The sequence below is a fragment of the Chinchilla lanigera genome, unplaced genomic scaffold (genome assembly GCF_000276665.1).
Source record: "Chinchilla lanigera isolate Chin_1 unplaced genomic scaffold, ChiLan1.0 scaffold00001, whole genome shotgun sequence".
Lineage (NCBI taxonomy): Eukaryota > Metazoa > Chordata > Mammalia > Rodentia > Chinchillidae > Chinchilla > Chinchilla lanigera.
The window spans coordinates 7,632,808-7,655,500 of NW_004955402.1; the positions used below are offsets into that span (position 1 = coordinate 7,632,808).

A 22,693-nucleotide genomic window follows, 5' to 3' on the forward strand; every position below is an offset into this window, starting at 1 on the left:
ACCATGTATTCACTTTTAAGACTCAAATTTGTTATTATATGTTACAATTTAAAAACTAGCAATAAAAATCTTTCACTTCTCATTTATCTGTCTGGCACTCAGATTTCCTGAAAGTCCACTACCCTGACATTCTCTCTGTACTCTACCTTCTATGATTATTTTATAACGAAGACTTTAAAACCCAGAATCAGACCAAAGAAAAACGTTTACAGCTGGAATCAGATCCCAGGGCCTTTGCACTAAGCTGCACCCCTAACCCTTACTTTATTTTTGAGCTAAGAATCTCACTAAGTCACCAAGTTGCCCAGGCTGGTGGAAGTGAGTTTGTGATCCTTCTTCCTGAGCCTCCCCCAGTGCCGGTAAAAGTTTACAACTTAATGAGCAATTGACAGAAGGCTTATTAAGATTTTGATACAATTTACTATATGAAAACTTTTAGTCTAAGAAATTTTTGCTACTCACTTGATTAAAGGAAAAAGAATGAAAAAGCTAAGTAACCCATTTGGAAAATTCTTATTTATTTATGTATGTCTGTATGTATGTATGTATCGGGAATCAAACTCAGGACCTTACACTTGCCAGGCAGGTGCTTGTAGCCACCGAGCTATACCCCTAACCTTACATTTTTAAAACAGCAATCCTCCTGTCTTGTTATAAATTTGGAAACAAAGTTCCACTCTGTCATCTGTTCAAATACATTTACATTTCAAGTGAAAATGTATCATACCTTTCTGTTTCTAATGTATCCACTATATATGGCCTCCTTATTTTTTTCCTTCTTCTCAAAATCTTCTTTAGAAAGCACAAGCTCATGAACATCTTGGGAATCTGCAGGTTTGCTTATCATCTGTCAAATATTAAAAAAAAGAGTACTTTAAAAACTCTTAACAAAAGATAAATAAGTAAAATAAAAACTCTTCACAGTTAAAACTAGTCAACATAAAAATACTGTGATAAACTTGCACTTCTAAGAAACCTTTTCACTCACCCTGGCTGATTGTCCAACAAAGAAAACAGCTTGCTTGCCGCCAACACCAAAATAGGAAATATCACTATTTAAGCTGCGTGGAACTGGTACTGGACGGACATAACCCGAATGATCACTACAAGAAAACAGTACATTAGTGCAGTGATTTTAAATCTGCTGAACACTAAGAGAAAGTTCTATACCACATTCATTAAATCTTAACAAAATAATCTCCAAGTCAGCTACCACCCCAAGCTCAAGCGTGGGAGAAGCAGGGCTGCAAATCGAGGTATCATTGGTCTAGCGGGCTTTCCGAGTGCAGTCCTTAGACCGCTGAGCCAGGTCTCCCTGGAAACTGTAAGAAATGAAAATGAAGCCTAAAATTTTGGGTCCCTAGGTTCTCAGCAAACAGGACTAATAAATCGAGAACCTTCCCTCAAAGTTGTTTGCTACCTCACAACTTACTAAAATTTTCCCTAAATAATAGTGGCCTTTGAAGATATCAATATGTAATACAACCACCATTGTTAATTCTCTACCACTTTGTTTGTAACTCTGTATTGTCTGTATTGTGCTTGTGATATGTTGTAAAATGTTGTATGTCTGTTAATGTTTCCCTCCTTTTATCTTTAAAATTAAAAAAAAAAAAAAATAGTGGCGAGTAGAGCAAAAGAGATTCCCATCTGCCTGCATTATGACAAATGAAGAGCCACGGGAGCCTTCTACTGTACTGTAACTACGGTCTTCCAAACAGGGAAGGGCACCAGGGACGTTTCCTGGTATTAGAAATCAACAGAACTGGGGTAAGGTTGGAACCACTATTATTATTATTATTGTTGTTATTGTTATATTTGACAGCACTGGGGATTGAACTCAGGGCCTTCTTGTGCGTGCTACACAAATGCTCTACCAGTCAACTATAATCCCTAGTCCTTTTGTAAACTTTGAGACAGGGTCTCACCAACTTGCCCACGCTGGCTTCAATCTGTGATTCTCCTGCCTCTCAAACAGCTGGGATTACAGACATGCACCACCATGACCAGCTTTGCAAGGGCTAGGGGCTCTGGCTCCGTGGTAGAGTCCTGTGGTACAGGCAATGCCCGGGTTCGCCCCCCAGTACCACAGGAAAGACAACAACAGCAGCACTCAGGAGGATGAGGCAGAGGATCAGGAGTTTGGGTGCCAGCTGGTCAATTTAGCGAGATTCTATCTCAAAAAAACAAAAAACAAGCCAAGAATACCAGATGTGACATCACTGCTGTGGGGTGGGGGGGCTGGTTTCAGAAAACAGGAAGATAAATTCAGGTAACTTACCCATAAGAAACAAAGAAAATTTTAAGGTGAAATTAAAGGATATGAATGACCAAAGGTAAATACCTCATTCAAGTTTTAATGTAGTTCTAGAAAGGGGATAATGGATACTTGCAAATATTCTCAAACCAACAGATATGGCTTCACAGATTCAGGAAGACCAATAGAGCTCAAAAAGCAAAGAAAAACAAAATCTACATCACCATAAACATCCAAACAAAAGCAACACCGAAGAATGAGAAAACAGGTCGTGAGAACAAAAAATTGTAACTGGCTAGCAGGGCTTGACATCATCAGTAAAAAAAAAAAAATAGGTGGGTGTGATAGTACACACTTGTAATCCCAGCACTTTGGGAAAGTGAAGCTGGAGGATCACAAGTTTGAGCCCTACCTGGGCAACTTACTGAGACCCTGATTCAAAATTATAAAAATGAAAAAGGCTGGAGATGTAGCCCAGTGGCAGAGCACACCTGGCTTCAATCCCTAGTACCTGGACAGGCGGTGGGGACACTTACCTCCAGCAGAAATGCACACCCACCCTATAAAACACACACTACTCCCCAATGACTAAAAAAAGATAATACACACTGAGATCCAAAGCTAAGACTATCACAAGATTTATTATCAGAAACTAGGCAAGCCCGAAGAAAACTGAGTGACATCTTTTCTGTAGTTGGTCAAATTTCTTAAAAAGTCAACTTAAAAACCTCTGCTTAGCAACAGTATCTTTAAAGGTGATGGAAAATAAGAAATCTTGACTTTGTTAAATGTAAAAAGCTGAAAAAAAATCAAGAGCAGACCCAAGTTATAAAAAATATTAAAGAAATATCTTGAGGAAAGAAGATGATACTAGACAGCTCTACACAGAGGAATGAAAGTGGATCCTAAAAGGATAAACACAAACTTAGGGACTCAAGTACTTGCATGACAAAGGTTCACGGCAGCACTAATGCAATAGATAAAAGGGAGAAACAAGCCCAAGTCCACCAACTTGTAAGCAGACATCTTCCAATGTGGCCCAGCAGTACGGTGCAAATGATGCGCCCACATCCGGGAGTGGCGCTGCAATACCTGATGTACACAGCAACAGCGACAAGCCTCGTGAAGATTACACCAAGATAAATCAGACACGAAAGGACAGGCACTACACAATCCCACAAGAAGGTGGCGCCAGGAAAAGGCAGCTTCACTGAGGTAAAAGCGAGAATTGTGGTAACTAGGACCTAGAGTCGGGAGTGACTGTTTAGGGACTGCAGACTTTTCATTTCGGGGTGGAGAGGGAAACTTCTTTGGAAATACCTAATAGTAACGGGTGCAAAACACTACAATGTAATTAATGTCACCGCACTGTACACTTTCAAATGGCTAAAATGGTGAATTTCATTCTACCACAATTTTTAAAAAAGATTGGTTAAAAAAGGGACAGCACAGTATGTTACTGGAACGTAAGTCAAGAAAAGTCAGGAAACTGAGAATCTTCTTACACTGAAGAGAGGCAACTATTTGAAGCAAAATAACAAAGATATGCTTTGCTATTTATAATACAGGTCAAAGTAAAATGCATAAAAGTAAAAGCATACAGAGTAAATGGAAGTATGCCATTATAACATATGCATGTGTAAAGTGGTATACTATTCCTTGATATACTATGCTAAAGAACCCTAAAGTTACCAATAAAACAGTAAGTAGATAATCAGACAAAAAGAGAGATAAAATGGAATCACACACACAAAATACTCGATGTGAAATGAAACAAACAGGAAAAAAATAAAACAGCCCAGAAAAAAAAATTTAAAAGATTACGTTTAAATCCAACTATGCCCCTAGCACTTGAGAGGCTGAGGCAGGAAGATTGCCATGAGTTCAAGGCCAGCCTAGGCTACACAGTGAGTTCAAGGCCAGCCTGAACTCCACAGCAAGATCTGTCTCAAAAAATATAAAAAAATAAAAATCCAAACATACCAACAACAACATTAAACAGAACTAGGGCTGGGGATATAGCTCAGCGGCTATATCCTGGCAAGTGCCTGCCTGGCAAGTGCCTATATCCTGGCAAGTGCCTGCCTGGCAAGTACAAGGTCCTGAGTTTAATTCCCAGTACCAAAAACAAAACAAACAAACACAACTGGCCTAAAAGTCCCAATTAAAGGCAGAAACTGTCAAATATTAAGATACAAGTACCTACTGCCTAAATGAGTAAGACAACAGATTAAAAGGTTGGAAGAGGAGTTACCATTTTAACACTAATGAAAAGAAAGCCAGAAAGCTGGGCACTGCAGCTTGTGCATCTAATTCTAGCACGGAAAAAAAGAAGCAGGAGAATGTCATGTTTGAGCCCAACCTGGGCAACTTAGCAAGACCCTGCCTCTGGAAAAAAAAAATTACAAAAAGGGCTGGAAATGTAGTTCAGTGTGAAGGCCCTATATTCAATCCCTAGGATGGATGGATGGATGGATGGATGGAAGGAAGGAAGGAAGGAAGGAAGGAAGGAAGGAAGGAAGGAAGGGGAAAAGGAAAAGGAAACAGAAAAGAAAAAGGAAAAAAGAAAGCAGGCCAGAGAGACTACAGTACCAATATCTGAGCAGACCACCACCGCTGGATGTGGTGGGCACCCTACTGTCCCAGGACTCTGGACAGCGAGGTAGGACGGCTGTAAGGGCAACCTGGCAGCTTAGCAAGATCCTGTCTCCATAAATCAACCAACCACAGCGAGCAGACCATGGCGGCGCATACCTGTCTGTAATTCTAGCATTTGGGAGGGTAAGGCAGGAGGTCAAGAACAGGAGACCAGCCTGGACTACACAGCAAGCTCAAGGCCACCAGGTAATACAGATTGAGACCCTACTTCAAAAATCAACAAAAACAAATAAAAGACAATGGCGCATTTATCCATAGACTGAACTCAAAGAGATACATCAGAGACAGAATCTTGAAAGCAGGAAGGGAAAAGGGACTTGTTACTCAGAAGGGATCACTGCCAGGCATAGCAGGGCACACCTGTAATCCCAGCACACGGGCTGAGGAAAAAGATCGTAAATTCAGGCATAGCCTGAACAACTTCCATCCAAGTACCAACCAGGCCCAACCCTGCTTAGCTTCCTAGATCAGACGAGATCGGGCGCATTCAGGGTAGTATGGCCGTAGACCAGCCTGAACAACTTAGTGAGACCGTGTCTTAAAAATAATAATAAAAAAATAACGGACTGGGGATGTAACTCAGGTTCATGGGTTCAATCTCCAGTACTGAAGAGAGAAAAAAAGGGAAGAATCCTCAATAAGATTACAGCTAATTTCTCACCAGAAACCACATAGCCAAAAGGCAGGGGCCTAACATACTCAGAGTACTTAAATCAAGACTGTCAACCCGCACAAATAGCCCACAAAAATAATGGCAAGAGTAAGACATTCCCAGACATATAAAACTGAAGGAATTCTTCACTAGCAAATCTACCCTTCAGCAGCTACTGAAGACAGTTCTTCAGAGGCAAATGAAAAGGATACTGGAGTACCCCAAATGCCTATGAAGGGATAAATAAAGTAAGGTGGAAGCAACTCTACAAATACATACAAAAGGCAGGACTAACGTATTTTTATTTGTAACTATTCTATCTTATTTAAAAGATAACTGCATAAAACTGTAAGTATAAAACAGTATCAGTGGTGTTACAATATGTAAATATGTCATTTATATGAAAATAACAGCACATTATAGTGGGAAGGGATGGAAGCCATATATATAGAAGAAACATTTCTATACACTGCAGACACTAAATTGGCATTAATCCAAACTGGACTGTTGAGGATTAAGATGCTTAATCTAATCCCTTGAAAAACAGCTAAAATATAGATTAACAACTATTAAAAGTATATCATTAGCCAGGCATGGTGGTGCACACCTGTAATCCTAACACTTAGGAAGCTGAGGCAGGGGGAGTGCGGTGAGTTTAAGGCCAGCCTGGGCTATATGGTGAGTTCAAGGCCAGTCTGCACTACACAGCAGCACGCTGTCCCCCCACCCCCAAAAAGTACACAATTAGTGCTAGGTGTAGTGGTGCATGCCTGTAATCTCAACTATGAGGTGCTGGTGCAGAAGGATCACAAGTCTTGGAAATTTAGTAAAACCCTGTCTCAAAATAAAAAGGGCTGGAGAAATAGCTGAATACTAGAGCATTTGCCTAGCATGCTCTAGGACCTGGGTTCACCCTAGTATTGCAAAAGCAAACAAACAAAATATATTAGTGATTAGCAGGAATGAGGGGGAGAGTGTAGTGATTAAAACTGGGCACAAGATTTAAAGTAGTGAGAATGTTCTGAAATTGAGGATGACGGCTGTACAACTTCATCACTACCCTCACAATGACTCAACTGTATTCTTTAATACAGTGAATACTGTGGTATGTGAATCATCTATAAAAAACTAAACCAATGAAGACATATTTAAAATAGATATGTACTGGGCCAGGGATATAGATCAGCGGCACAACCTGGCTGGCAAGCACAAGGTCCTGAGCTCGACTGCCGGTACCAAAAAAAAAAAAAAAAGTACGTACTTTTCACTGCATATAAATTTTCACTGCATATAAAGAATATAAACTATAAAGTCCAAGGAATGATGCCAACACTTTAAGTATTAGAATATATATGCAGAATATCGATAATTTATTTTGAACTACTTCAAAAAAGATATACTAATGCTGGTAGGATAGACAGGTATATGGGAAAGCACTACAAATAACAGAACCTAGGTGTAAGTATACAGGTCTTCACTGTACAATTTCAGCTCTTCTGTATGTTTGCAAATGTTCATGGTAAAGAAAATAACACTGAGTAAACACTAAGATTCAGGTTGTCAACCATTCTACAAGAGACTAGCTTGAATTCTAAAAATAAAAAAGGACATTATAAAAAACAAAAAGATGGAATTATTGTAAAAGAGACTAGACTAGAAAGACACAACAATAGAAAAAAATTTAAGTATTACATTAGACATTGTTGCAAAAATGAGAAATGCCCCTGGAGTCAGAACACACATTATACTGTAAGGACTGAAATATCAGAATGCCTGCCACACACAGTACTTCAAATGATTCAAAGAAAGGAGACAGAGAGGGAGCGAGACAATATAAATGTGACCGTGTGAACACCTGATAAGTCTAGGTAAAGAAGAAAGGAGATATGGGAGCTAGTACTGTTCTTTCAACTTATCTGTTTGCTTGAAATTCTTCACCATCAAAAGGGTGCAGGGAGAGGGCAGCTGTCAGGTAAAGAGGGTTACCAAGAGTACTGCCACATTCAAATTCTCCTCTCACCTCCCTCGACTGTCCCCTTCGTACTGTAGGCCCAACCACAACAGTCTCCCTTCTGCCCCTCACACAAAGCAAGACTCGCCATTTCACTATCATTGCCTTGTGGACATTTCTCTTCCCATTCAAACCTCAACCCAACCATAAAGTCAAAGAGGCCTCTTCTCTGGCTTGCTTCAGGGAGGTGGCCATCAGCTTTTTCACACCACTTTCCATTTTCTTCACACTATAATAACTTACTTGCTTACAAATATAATTGTGTGTGTTTCCTTCTGTTTCCCTAATATAACGTAAGTTACAAGACAAAACTTACAACTGACCTATACGCCATGCCTTCTATTTCCTCTTTTCCCATAGCCCACCATGGCATCAATTCTTTTTATTTTTCAGTGTTTTGAGACATAGTCTCCATACGTAGCCTATGGTGGCCTCCAGCTTAAAATCCCCCTGCCTCAGGAGCCCAAATGCTGCAATTATAAAGTGAGGCCCTATAAAGCTAGGATCAAAACCAGCAACAGAAAGATTTTTTATCAGAAATTAACATTTCCCTAACATTAAGTTAAGTTTCAAAAGTTTTGGCTGCTACAATCCACAAGGCCCTGGTTCAATCCCCAGCTCTGCCAAAAGTAAGTAAAAGTTGGTGTTAAGACCTGGAGAAAATCCAGCCAATATCCCCCAAGAATCCCGTGAAGGTTTCATTGTGACAAACTGTAAAAAACATCTTTATACTCTTCCAACTAACTTTACCAATATTTTCCTGAACTTTTTGCCTAGTTTACCACCTGTTCTCCTTTCCCTTCTGCCTAATACTCTGATCAAATGCCAAATCCCATCTTCACACACACACAAAAAAAGCAAGTCCCTCGCAGAAAAAAACCCGGTGGTCTTTGCCTTCTCTCTGGCTGATGAACCCTGTAAGTGGTAACATTCACGAAAATGGTAAAGAACGCTGGCTGTGGAAAAGTCTGAGACCAGGAATGAAGAAACGACTAAGACGATAGCTTGTCCTAACTATCTGTTCATTATGATGGGCTCTGTCCTAAGGATTTTACATATCCTAACTCTGTGTTTACAAACCTCTGGGTTATTTTCTCCATTTCACAAGTAAATTGGGCCACAGAGAAAAAAAGTACTTAACCAGTATCACACAAGTAGCAGGTGGCAAAGCTAGAATTCAAACCAGGCCAAACGCCACCAGAGGGGTGGGATGAGCTCAGAGGTAAAGCACTTGCCCAGCAACACGAGACCCTGGGTTTGGCTGTCAGCAACCTGGCTGTCCCCAATAAAGACACACCGGATGGTGAATTTGATGAAAATTCTAAGGGTGCTGAAATTTCAAGTTGAGAAAGTGTATATGGTACTAATACATTAATATAGCTACATTAATTTAACGTGTTACTAAGATTGAACTTAATGTGTGACTTCTAGAGAAAAGAGCGGAACAGGCTATGAACTCTAATTACTAAGCAAGAATGCCAAAAGATTCTCTCTACAAACACTACCTGAAGTACACAACATAGCTCACAATATGAAGTCTTGCAGGTCAAAGATTTTCTTGCTAGTGTTCTACTAATGCCAGACAAATCTAAACCTTTATATCTATCCTCAACAGCTTTTAGCATATTTTATGTTCCCTATGACACCTCAGGATATTTTTTATAAGTATATTATGATACGAAACTCATGACTGAATTCTACTCCCTAATAACTGGTATTTTGAAAACAAAGCCCTCAAAGTTGAAAAATAGTGAGGGTACGGAACTACATTTTCTAAGTGACATGAAGTGAGCAAAGCCCACATTAAAACCATTCTAGGCCAGATGCGGTGGCACACACCTGTAATCCCAACTCTCGGGAGGCTGAGGCAGGAGGATCGTTGCGAGTTCAAGACCGGTCTGGGCTACAAAGTGAGCTCAAGGCCAGCCTGAACTGCATAGTGAGACCCTGTCTCAAAAAGACAAAAGAAAGAAAAAACACCATTCTACAGCTGTATTTGGGGGGGTGGGGTTACCAGGAATCAAACTCAGGACCTAGCACTTGCCAGGCAGGCCCTATGCCACTGAGCAGTTTTTATCACACTTAAGTTAGTATGGAAAGGAAGAACGCTCTAGGTACTCAACATACCAACAGAACTAGATACCTCTGGAAATACAAGCCTTCAATGGAAAGGCACAGCATGATGTGGTTCTATTTCTGAATACTGACCATAAAAGTGATACAACAAAAAACCCAACTAAACATGCTGATAACAGCAAAATCTCTAATGTATCATGTATATCTAAGGACACATCTGAATTTTTATCCTTATTAAAATACACTGCTATTCATAAAAAAGTAAGATTCTCTAACCTTTCAAAGTCACCTTGCCTTGTAAATTTTGACAACCTATACACAGCCCAGTTGTTAAGCTGTTTAGAGGTCATTCCTCTTCCATTATCCACCACTGCAACCGCAGGTTTTCCTTGTGTTTCATCAAAAAGCTACGGAACGAAATAAGTTCAAAAGACAGGAAACATCAGTATTTCAAACATGAAAAGTCAAATATGAAAATAAGCGATTTAATAGGCTCACTCATACATTGCTGATGCTAGTATAAAGTCAGACAACTTTCAGAAAGACACTTCATGAAGAGCTACCTACTCACAGCCTTAAAACGTTTCATCACTTAAATCAAAAAATTCCATTCCTCAGAACTTAAGAAAATAACCAGAGATGTATACAGTCATGCAAACAATATTCATCACTTCAGCACTGCTTCTAATGGCAAAAATATACAAAAAAATCTGCCAGTAACACAAGATTGATTATGTAACTTATGTCTAATAACTCACTCTGCAAAAGTGGAGTATATTGCAAAATGTTTGTATGTCAAATGTATACAATGTACAGTTAAGCAGAAGATCACAAAAACCAAAATGTAAATATACACATATATACATATGTATAGAAAAAAGAACCTGTCAAGCTAGGCATGGTGGTATACACCTATAATCCCAGCACTTCAGAAGGCTTAGGCAGAAGGATAACAAATTCAAGCCTACCATGGCAACTTAGCAGAATCCTATCTCAAAATAAAAAATAAAACAGTACTTGAACATAGCTCAGTGCAAATGCCCTAGTTTCAATCCTGAATATTGGGGTCGGGGAAAGGATCAATGAAAAAAATTTAACAATAGATGCAGAGACATCACACAATTATTTCTACTTTTCATTTCTTTCCTATTTTTCCTCTATTCAATTTGTATTATTAGAAAAATTAAAATTCCTTATGTATTATTTTCTTACCAATTTGATCTGTATTCTTCTAATACCAACATTACGAGAAGTTGCAGACAATGAATTGTCAATTAATTCCGCAAGAGCAAATGCTGGAAGAGATTGAGAAAACATTACTGCTTAACTTTTCCCTCCCAAATACTTCACATAAAAGCTCAAAGTAGAAGAAGTTCTGAAGGCTCTTAAAGCCAGCACTCTTAATTTCCAGAGAACTGAAGTATTAGCCCGGCCTTAACGACACAATACACAACACAGGCATCATCATCAATCACAACCAGTATAACAAATCATCAACGACGAGTCGTTGTAGGCACTAGACATCCTGAGTCAGCCAGCCAGGACTCCTGCTGCGAGACTTTGAAGACAGACATAAAGACACGAGACAGACAAAAGACCATGGCCAGAGAATCAGACAGTAGGCTGTGGTATGTAATTATTTCACGCACAAATCAAACTAAGTATACTTAGAGACACACCGTCAAATGTATAACTGAAAGTGTGACCTAAGTGCTAATCTAGATGCAGCATTTTAAAGAACAAGAGAAGCTTGTCAAGTGCAGAACATGTCTTCATAACTGACACAAGTGCTACTGATTCCCTACCGATTCCTTTCCCATAAACTGAATTTAATATTCAATGTATTGTCAGGCGTGGTGGCACAGGCCTGTAATCCCAGCACTGGGAGGCTCAACAGGAGGATCGCTGCCAGTTTGAAGCCAGTCTGGGCTCCACAGCGAGTTCAAAGCCATCCTGAACTACATAGCAAGACCCCATTTAAAAAAAAAAACCTTATCTGTGGCTCAGTACTATCTTATATTCTCCTTTCTTCAAGACCACTACTTAAACTATTTCCCATTTTTATTCTTTTATGCTAAAAGAGAAACATATCAAATTTGTCTTAATTCTATAGACGTGTAACCCAACTAAAGTTGCAATTAATCCACACAGTACCACTCCAGCAAGCACTTCCAATCACTTTGAACACTTACAGACTATGTTCATAAACTAATTTCAATAGTTACCACAAACCAAATACATATTCTGGCTAAGGACAGTAGCTCCAGAAAATGAAAAAAAACATAACGTAGCAAATGGGAGGAAAAGACACTTCTTTAAGAAAAGGAAAAAATATGAATATAGTATCTACTTTTAAAGAAGAAATCCAAGATTTTGAACTTCTGCCTCTACGAGACTGAATAAATGATTGTATTTCCCATAAAGGGAAAATATGAAAGGGAAAAAAGAAAACTTCAGCTTTAAATTTAATGTTGTAACACCAAATCACATTCAGTGAATTAGGGGTTTTATACAGGGAGCTGACGCAGATACTGTCCTGAATTAACAAACTAAAGACAGCCAATTATAAAGCTTTGTGCTTCACTGATGGAGACGCAGTAGTTAAGGTTCAGTTCTGTCCACAAGAGGAAAATACAAAAGAAAAGATCACTGAGATTTGAAGAAATAGCCACCACACAGTCAAGAAGAAGCAGGGAAACAGGAGGAAAAGATCAGGGTGTACTATAAAGTCACAGAAATCCAAGCAAGAGTTTAAAAATGGAGATCTGCTTATTCACATGATAGCAGGAATAAAATTTCACAACAAATCTGGAAGGTAACTGAAAAACTTTAATGCATATTAAAACAAAGTACTTTCACCATGATGACACAACCTGCCTACTTAAACCTGATATGAGTAAGGATGGCAAGGGAGAGACCAGTTAAGAGGTCACCGTGTAATCCAAGTGATACCCTGCTGCCTGAGACCAGGTCGGAACAGTAAAAGTGGTGAAAACTGATGTTTGACTTCAGCAACTAGAAGGCATATGATGACACATAATGGTCAACTCAGATGGGGAAAACTATGTGTAGTATAGATTCAGGGTGCCTGTATTAGATGTCCTAGTTCAGGTGCCACATGGGCAGCTGGGGGGGGGGAGGCACAAAACTGGAAATCACAGAGCATATGGTGCAAAGTGCCTGCTTAGTACATCTAAGGCGCTGGGTTCAATCCCCAGCACTACAAACAATTTTTGAAAAATGGAATTCACCGCTGGGCATGGTGGCACACACCTGTAATCCTAGCACTCAGAAGGCCGAGGCAGGAGGAGCATTGCGAGTATGAGGCCAGCCTGGGCTACAAAGTGAGCTCAAGGCCAGCCTGAACTGCATAGCGAGACCCTGTCTCAAAAAAGACCAAAAGATAAAAAATAAAAAATGGAATTCAGGAGAAAAGTCCTGATGGCAGTATTTCCAATATTGAACTAAAAATGATCACCTGAGAATTGTATTTACAAAGATGGTATTTAGAGCCGTAAGACTGATCACCAAATCTAACTGGACTGGACTAAGAGAGAAGATAAACACCAAACCTTGAGATACTTCAACCTTAATATCTAATAGAAATGTTCAAATAAATCACACTATCTAAATTTATATACATATACATAAAATATGTAGACTCATAAAGATGTTATTTTATTTGTAAACAAAAAAGTCAGTTAATGAAGTATACATCACATAAAACCATTAAAAAAGATAAAGATCAAATAACATGAAAAAATCTGAAGTATTTGTGGTGGTTACATCTAGGTGGTAGAGATACATGTACATTTTACGTTGTATATATGTATATATGTGTATATTTATAATTTCCTACAAATGAGAAATAATGAACATATAAAGAAATGATTTTTTTCCCCAGCCCTGGAAACTGAATCCAGGCCTTCAAACTGGGCTACGTTCCCAGGCCTTTTAAATTTTTTTTTATTTTTTAGACAAGGTTTTGCAAGGGACTAAGTTGCCCAGGCTAGACTCAAGCAATCCTCCTGCCTCAGCCTCCCAGAGTGCTGGAATTATATGCATGTGCCACCATACCCAGCAGAGAAAAAATAAACAATTTTAATAAAAAAGTGTATAAACTAAAAAAAATAATAATAATAATAATAGGGGGCTGGGGATTTAGCTCCATGGCATAGCGCCTGCCTGGCAAGTGCAAAGTCTCGACTTCGATTTCCGGTACCAGAAAACAAAACAAAACAAAACAAAACAAAAGTGTATAATGAACATTTAAATAGTACTGTTACTACTAGGCACCCTAGCAGGGTCCAGAAAAAGGATCTGGTAAATCAATTACTTTATAAAGATTGCAAGCAAATAGTCTATCCATGACTACAAACCTTTTAGAGCTTTCAATGGTAACAGCTGGCTATGGCACAAGTGCCACAGGTTTACCACCTCTGGTCTAACGTAAGACAGAAAAAGGCAAGCAGTGAAGGTAGAAGAAAATGATAAAGGCATGAAGAAAACAACACAAACTTACTTGTAATGTAAAGTAAGTTATATAAAGTTATATATTTATAGTTACATAAATTTGCAAAGTAGGAGCTAGGGGTGCACACCAATGCGAGGGCACTTGCCCAGCATATGGAAGGCGCTGAGTATGGTTCCAGTACTAATAGAACTAATTAATCAATCATTGAAATTTGCATGGTAGCTGGGCGTGGTGACACATACTTTTAATCCTAGCACTTCAGCCATTGGGACAGGAAGACCACAAGTTCAAGGCCAGCCTGAGCTCCAAAGTGAGACACTACCTCAAAAGACAAAAAAATGCAAGGTAAAAATTACTTTCATAGCTAGGTGTGGTAACCCACATCAGTAATCTTAGTACTCAGGAGATTGAGGCAGGAGGATCACCCTGAGTTTGAAGCTGGCTTGGGCGACATAGTGTGTTCAAAGCCAGTCTGAACTACATAGTGAGACTCTGTCTCAAAAAGACAAAAAAAAAAAAAAAAAAAAAATTACTTTCTTAATTGGGAGAAGTTTATAGGAGTCCAGGAAGAATAAGTCAGGAGACAAAAATATACACGAGATAGGAACATACACAGGTACAAGATCTTTTGTGTGTTCAAAAGGAATGAGTTCTACTAGTAGGTTAGCTTTAAAGGAGAATATTTTTACTCTCAGAATGATTTCAGTTGAAAAAAGTGAACTATAATAAAGTTGAGCAAAGGAGCTCAAAAGTGAGTGGTAGTGGTTCCCCCCCAATAATTGTGAATGCAGCTCGGTGGTACAGGACTTGCCCAGCCATGGGTTCAATCCCCACTACTGCAAAACAAGACAGTCTTTAACTGAGTAGAGAGGATTTCTAAAATGTGATGGCAAGCAACATGAGTGGGGACAAAGGAAAGTAAGTCTGTCTCCGTATGACTGGAATACTTACGCAGAGGGTTCTGTCCTTCACTTGCATAATATTCATACATGCCACTCTTAACCAGTGTGTCATAGTGAGGTAGGAAGTCAATTCGTTCTTTCGTAGCTGAGAGCAGTAGCTGATTGACCGACTGTAGCAGGTACAGAGTCACTCCATCTTTAACAGTTTCATCTGTAATCATGAATTAAAATTTTAAGTACTGGGGCATATAGCTCAGTGGCACAGCATCTGCTTGGCAAATGCAAGGTCCTGAGTTCAATACCCAGCACCAAAAAAAAAATTTTTAAGTGCTATATTAGCACCAGAAATGCAATGAACTTGCAGTTTCAAATATACAAATTTTACCTATGAAATGTCTTTAACAATGGTACAGGCAAACTTTCAAATAATGGATCTATAAATTCAGTTGTGTTAAATCAAATATCAAATGGAACAGGGATGGCAACACTTCCACTCATCTAATTCTTTACTTTTGTTTTGATTTTTTTTTTTTTTTTTTGGGTAGTACTAGGGACTAAACCCAGGGCCTTGTGTGTGCTAGCACAGGGCTCTACCACTGAGCTTATATCCAACCCTTTAACATTTTATTTTGATAAAGGGTCTTGCTCAATTGCCCAGGTTGGCATCAACTTTGAATTTTTCTGCCTCAGCCTCCCAAGTAGCTGGGATTACACATGTGCACTACCTCACCCAAGTGAAACACTCAATAAGTTACACTATCATAAGAAATCAGATGAGGGTCTGCATTAGAGTGGTACTAACAAGAACAGAGACAAAACTGGCAGGTCCTAGAAACTACTGTAGTGGGATAGAAAAAAAAGTGGGAAAACTCAATTCAGCTAAGAAAATCCACTTACTAAGAGCCCAAACAGAAAATGTATGGTAGGTGATCAAGTTCTCATCTGCAGGCCTAGATGATAATAACTATTATTCTATGATCACACTTGAAAAACATGATTTCTGGACTAATTATGCACACACAGCCAGTTTCTTCCCTCATCCCAACAGACTAATCACCACCAATAATTTTAGACACACATCTGTGTCACAAGTTACTGCTTTACAGATACATATTAAATGTGAAACTATTAGCTTAACAGCATTATTTACTTACCAAAATTATCACAAGTAATTTCCTTTCTGTTTGTTGTTGTAATAACGAATTTTTCTTCAGGTGAAATGCCAAGTGTCTGTCCAAAGTAAGTGAATAAAATCAATTACTACACAAAGGAAATAAATATATCATTCAAATTTCCAAGAATGTGAAAATACTGATAGTTGCTAGGGATATAACTCAGTAGCACAAGCGCCTACCCGGTAAACACAAGGTCCTGAGTTCAATTCCTGATACCAAAAAAATACTGATAGTGTATTATACCCCTGCAGCAATTACTATACTTGTCAAGGAATATATAACTCAGCATTTTTAAATTCTGCTTTTGCAGAGCCAGCAAAAGCCATATAAACTATTTGTTTAACAAGGTTTTACTACGGTCACCTAGAAATACCTAGGTGTTCCAGAAAGGTCAAATGATTTGGACCTTTTTAAAGCGTTTTAACATTAGCAGGGCCCACAAAGGTAAAGACATGCTATTTCATGCCATTATCAAGTATAATGTAATACTTACTTCATATAGAATAAATATTTAAATATGTAAAAACAAAATAAAAGAGGGTAATATTTTATAGCACTAAGAACAGCCATGCTATGGAGAATATCTGTATTAAAGAATCTTTACATCTACTATAATCCCTTTCAAAAGGATAACTTTAAAACATTAAAGTAAATTATGAAATTAATCATGAATGAAATGATTCATCAAATGAACATAATCATGTACTGATTAAAATATATATTAAATACATCTTTCAGAAATTATGAATTACAGGATGAAATTGAAAGAAACAAAAATCAAGAAGATCAATCCACTGAGTGTGTTGGTGCCCGCCTTTAACCCCAGACTTGGCGGGTTGAAGCAGGTTCGCCTGAAGTTCAGGCCAGCCTGGGTTACATAGCGAGTTCAAGGCCAGCCTGGACTATATAGTGAGACCCTGTCTCAGAAAAACAAAAAAAGGAGATGATGATGAAAAAGTGGCAAAGGTTAGTAATAGAAAGTGAAAAAGGATAAATAATTAAAAAGAAAAAAATAAAAATGATCAATGAATACGTTAAGAAATGAGAGTGAGAAAAGTGAGTTAACATTCTCATTTAAATTTAAAAGACACATACACTGCCTAAAATGAAACAACACAACAGTGTACAGTCAGGAGAGGTTTCTGCTTCAGGTACACACTAGCTAATCTAGACCAAACTTCCCACTTGAAAAAAACTAGACCAATGAGACTCAAACCTTAATACTGACACCCTTTTGGTCATTCCTAGAATTAACTAGGGTACTGAATACTGACAAATTTAAAGAGTAAAATCAACTATCCTGTCTTTCCTGTACCAACTGTATTTCAGGATAACCACACAGTCATAGTTGATGAAGCAATTAGTTGTTTAAAGAACTGTATGTCATAAATACAGGGAAAATCACCAAAATTAAAGGTTAAAAGACAGTACTTTGGGTCTGGGGATTTAGCTCAGCGGCACAGCGCCTGCCTGGCAAGCAAGAGGTCGTGAGTTCGATTCCCGGTGTGTGTGTGGGGGGAGACAATACTTTTGATTAATTAACCCGATTACAAACATGTATCTAAAAACAACACAAAAACATTAACAGAACTATTACAATCACAGTCCTTACTTCCCGTTAACCTTTACAATGTATGGCAAGACTAAAAAATAGGGATCTCCTGCAATTCAAATACACTCATCTTCAGGTAAAAGTTCATTTTTCATTTTTTCAGTTCATTTTTTCATTGTCCTATTCTTAGCAATCACATTTTCCTCTATTTCATCCTTGCAACCCAAAGCTCCATTACCACCACCCCTCTGGCCAAGTATTTCATATCATACTACTGGCTTTTTGCTCTTAATTTCAAACATAGATCTGGCCAAAAGCTCTCAACAGTAACCATGCAACTGTCCCAACAATAGACTACACTGAAATTCTGTTTCGCCAACCAGGCAGTATTTCTAAACACAAGTAAACTGCAGACCAACTTCTGCCAAAGCACAATATACTACCTGGGATCCAGCAGCCAATGCAGTCCTTCTCAGCTGAAGCGTCCTGAGCGGCACCTTTTTTTTTTTTTTTTCCCCTCTCTTTTCCCCAGTACTGGGAATCGAACTCACAACCTTGTGCTTGCCAGGGCACTCTGCCGCTGAGCTAAATCCCCAGCCCTGAGCTTCATCTTAATTGGTAGCATTTCCATCAGTACCCTGATTTTCCAGGCTCCAATCAGAGTTTCCAATACAGTTTGCAGCATATAAGGGCTGCCTCTTTGGCCAGTCTCTCAAAACATTTCCAAATTAACTCCGAAGGTTCTTAAGTCACACAGCAGGCAACATCACAACAATAACCCCACTCTCCCGGTACCAATTTTGTGTTGGTTTCGGGGAATATTTTTTCAAAGTGAAGCAATATAATACAAGACACATATTTTTACGATTATTTATAATAATTGCCCAAAGAGTGATATACAAAAGAGTGCAGGAAATCTGTCCACATACTAAGACCAAGGAATCCAGCTGAGGGCCTGGATCCCACAGAAATGGCCTGCTTGAGTCCAGCTTAAGACCAAGAGCTCATAACAATGCCTCCCACAAGTCCAACTGGAGGCCCAGAGCCCATAACAGTATCTCATGCAGGCCTGTTTCATGGATCTGTGCTGGGAAGGCCCAAAGGTCAGTGGTGGAATCTAGGAAGTCTGTGCCAGGGGGATGAAGGATCAGTGCTACCAGGCTGATGGATCTGCACTGGAGCCAGGAAGCAACGCTCAGAAGAACCAGAGCTCCCTGAAAGGTACCACAGCCATCCTCAGCAACAGTGAGGCCCCGAGCTCCTCCGATGATCAAGATGACTGAGTTCCCATCAGGGAAGCCAATGCAGCGAGCTTCTCCAGAAGACCCGCAGTGCACAGGAAGCAATGCTCAAAATGAGGACCAGAGCTCCCCCGAAGTGAACCTAAGCTATTCTCAGTGCCAACAAGGTCCCAAGCTCCTCAAGGATGAAAACAGCCAAGTTCATCAGGAAAGCCAGCATGACGAGCTCCCCCAAAACGAACAGCTCCTTACAGCTTCCACCAGCTCCCAACAGCCTTTCTCCTTCTCCAGCTCTGCCTCTTATGCTGCTGGCAACAATCCCCAGGTGGGGCTCCTACACCCAGCACCACAGGTACTCAGTTTAGCTGGGGGTTATAGGTTGCCCACAAGTTATCAATCCACTACAACGTAAATCAGAATTATCACCATCAGCAGATGAACTATTAGATCAAAATTTTATTCTGGAATAGTCCAGGTGAATCTAGGGGAACAGTCCGGGTGAAACACACACATATTATGCCTGACGTGATTTCATATGAAGTAACTAGCACTACCTACAATGTACTCTTTGTCTCAGGACTGAAAGAAACTGAACCTAAATCTAACCCAGTCTTTGAAGATAACTTCTGGTGTCCCAAATATATAAGGAGATAAAACAAGTTAAGAGACACCATAAAAGAGCACAGATGAGCCAGGTGTGGCAGTGTATACCTGTAATCCCACTACTCAAAATACTGAGGCAGGAGGATCTCAAATTTGGGGTCAGCCTAGGACACTGACTGAGACTTTCTCAAAAACGAAAGTATTGGGGATACAGCTCAATAGTAGAGGGTCAGCTCAGTAGTAGAGGGTCTGCTCCGTATTAAGGGGGTGGGGAGTGGAACAATAAAGAGGGTATCTTAGTTACTTTTCTCTTGTTGCTGGGTCAAAGTACCCAACAACTAATGCTAAAGGGGAAAAGGTTTATTCAGCTTACAGTTTATGGAAGTTTCAGTCCATAACCAGCTGCCCTAAGGCAAGGTAGTGTGGCAGGGTAAGAGAAAGGAGGGGGAAAAACAAGCCTCTTTTTCTGCCCCTTTTATCTTATCCAGACTTTTGAGATTAGAGCAGTGCCAATCCAATCTGTGGACTGATCCAGCAATCACTCATCCTTAATCCCAGCACTGACTACAACTCAATCACAAACTCTAGATTCAGCTGGCCACAAGAAAGACCCACCTAAAAGTGCATGAGGCACTGAGGGGACATCCAACACAAGCCAAAACAGAGAGTGAAAATAATAGAGGGAGGTAATTTTGAAAAGGTAGGAAAGAATTTCTGAAAAGACAAATCTTGAAAGCCAAAAGGAAGGCAACGGCAAGCAAGCAAAAGCACCGAAAAGACACCCAAGATTTAGAGACAGTTTTATTTACATGATGAGCACTGATCACTGACCACTGATCTGGATCATTCCCAGAATATCAGGCCCCAATCTCTGGTGGTCTAGGGCTTATATGGGATAAGCAAGCACCAAAAACAGAGGCAGGATGGCTTGTCAGTTTATACAGTGCGCATCACAGTGACTAGCGGTTTCTAAGAGACAGGAGCAGCCAGGACTGGAACAGGAACTATTACCTGGGCAACTAAGAAACTAAACTACCCTGGCTGCGGGGCAGGCATTTTCCGTTCCAGAAAAGACTAGAAATATGAAAAGCTGTACTATCTCACTAGTTTTCAGAGACATTAAAATAACTTCATACCACTCCATCAGACAGATAAAATTTTAAATTCTGATCCCTTTAAAGGGTAGACTTCCATTAAAGCAATTAGAAGCCTACACATTGCTGACAGGATTAGCACTGTACAACCATATTAGAAAACAATTTGGCATACTTCAGCAACCTTTTACTTCTTTCTTATGCAATTCTACCCTACAAAAATGAAGCCCTGGATACAAATTAAATGGGGATAAGACACAGAAATTGATCTTACAGATTTGGAAGGGGCTGGAATGGGGACAGGATCTTATGTTGCCAAGGCTGGCCTCAATCTTTTGATTCTCCTGTCTCAACTTCCTAAATAGCTGGGATTACCAGCATGCACCACTGCCATGGTTGGTCTAGATATTTATTAGGTTTCTATACAAACGGAGCAGTTAGTTTTTTTGTTTGCTGGCGGTGGTAGGTATTGAACCTATGGCCTTCACATTGAGCTACATCCCCAAACCTTTTTATTTTTTGTTTTTTTGAGGCAAGTTCTTGCAAAGTTGCCCAGGCTGGGTTCAAACTTGTGACCACCCTCCAAGTGTTGTGATCACAGGAACATACCACCACAATGGCTATCTACTTTTATTTTTTTTGAGACAGGGTTTCAGTATGCAGTTCAGGCTGACCTTGAGCTCACTTTGTAGCCCAGGCTCGTCTTGAACTCTCAAAGATCCTCCAGCCTCAGCCTCCCGAGTGCTGGGATTACAGGTGTGTGCCACCACACCAGGCTGGCTATCTACTTATTAATTACTGCCTTTTAATAAATTCTACACTGTCCCAATTGTTAGATCATGTGCTTCCGTATCCTGCAAGACAACATATGTTTTTTTTTCTTTTTTTTTTTTTTTGGTACTAGGACTCAAATTCAGGACCTTGCACTTGCCAGGCAGGCATTTGTGCCACTGAACTACATTCCCGGCTCCATAACATATGCTTTTATAGTTATTGGAAAACCACCTGCAAATGATTTAAAATGAACATACAACTGAAAAGTATATCTAATTATCTCATGCAATCTCCTGATAATTTTTTTTTTTTTTTGGTCTTTTTTGAGACAGGGTCTCACTATGCAGTTTAGGTTGGCCTTGAGCTCCAAACGATTCCCCTGCCTCAGCCTCCCAACTGCTGGGATTACAGGTGTGCGCCACCACACCCAGCAAATCTATTATTTTTAAGTTTTCTTGGAAGATTGTTGTAGGAAAATTGCTGAGATATTTCATCTAGCTTGTCACTCCTTACACAGACGCCTTCTATCAATACATCTTTATCTTTTGTTTACTTTGTGAGACAGGGTCTTACTATGTAGCCTAGGCTGGTTTTGCCTCAGCCTCCCAAGTCCTTGGCTTACAAGTATATGCCACCACACCAGCTGTTCATTTTTTGGTTTGGTTTTTGGTACTGGGAACAGAACTCAGGACCTTGTGCTTGCCAAACAGGCACTGTGCTGCTGAGCTATACCCCTGGCCCCTCCATATATCTTTAAGAGTAGGGAGACCAACACCTTATTCCTTCTTCAAACATTCACAAATGTGTTAATATTCTGATCTGATTTTACCCAGCAAAAACTGTACAGCTGTCCCTCTACAATGGGATTACTTCTAATACAAGCATAAATGAAAAATATTCAGTCAAAAACACATTTCATAGACCTCCCCCATGGAACACAGCTTAGGCCTGCCTACCTTAATCCTTTTAACCCTACTGTTCCATTTAATACTCATGACAAAAAAAAAGGTAAATTTTTTTCTTCTCAAATTCTTGTTCCATGAATTTTTCTAGGTAGCACACACAAATTTCAAGCAATTACAAAAATTGCAATCTTCAGTACAACTGAGTTAAATGTACTCAGAAGATTTGTATTAAGCTATAATTGGGCAAAATAATCTTTTGGGGGGATGGTACTGGGAATTGAACCCAGAGCTTCACGCTCGCCAGGCAGGTGCTATACCG

The 22,693-nt window shown here is 39.5% G+C and overlaps 1 protein-coding gene across 1 annotated transcript in view; it reads right to left on the reverse strand.

The window, feature by feature from the left end:
• Smchd1 (structural maintenance of chromosomes flexible hinge domain containing 1) overlaps positions 1-22,693 on the reverse strand; it is a 116,927-nt gene that overhangs the window by 88,543 nt on the left and 5,691 nt on the right. The window contains exons 2-7 of the mRNA XM_005373146.1: positions 16,185-16,260; positions 15,080-15,241; positions 10,867-10,949; positions 9,931-10,061; positions 989-1,103; positions 728-847 (exon numbers count right to left, since the gene is read on the reverse strand). Of these exons, the coding sequence (XP_005373203.1) occupies positions 728-847; positions 989-1,103; positions 9,931-10,061; positions 10,867-10,949; positions 15,080-15,241; positions 16,185-16,260 (687 nt within the window). The remainder of the gene's footprint in view (positions 1-727; positions 848-988; positions 1,104-9,930; positions 10,062-10,866; positions 10,950-15,079; positions 15,242-16,184; positions 16,261-22,693) is intronic.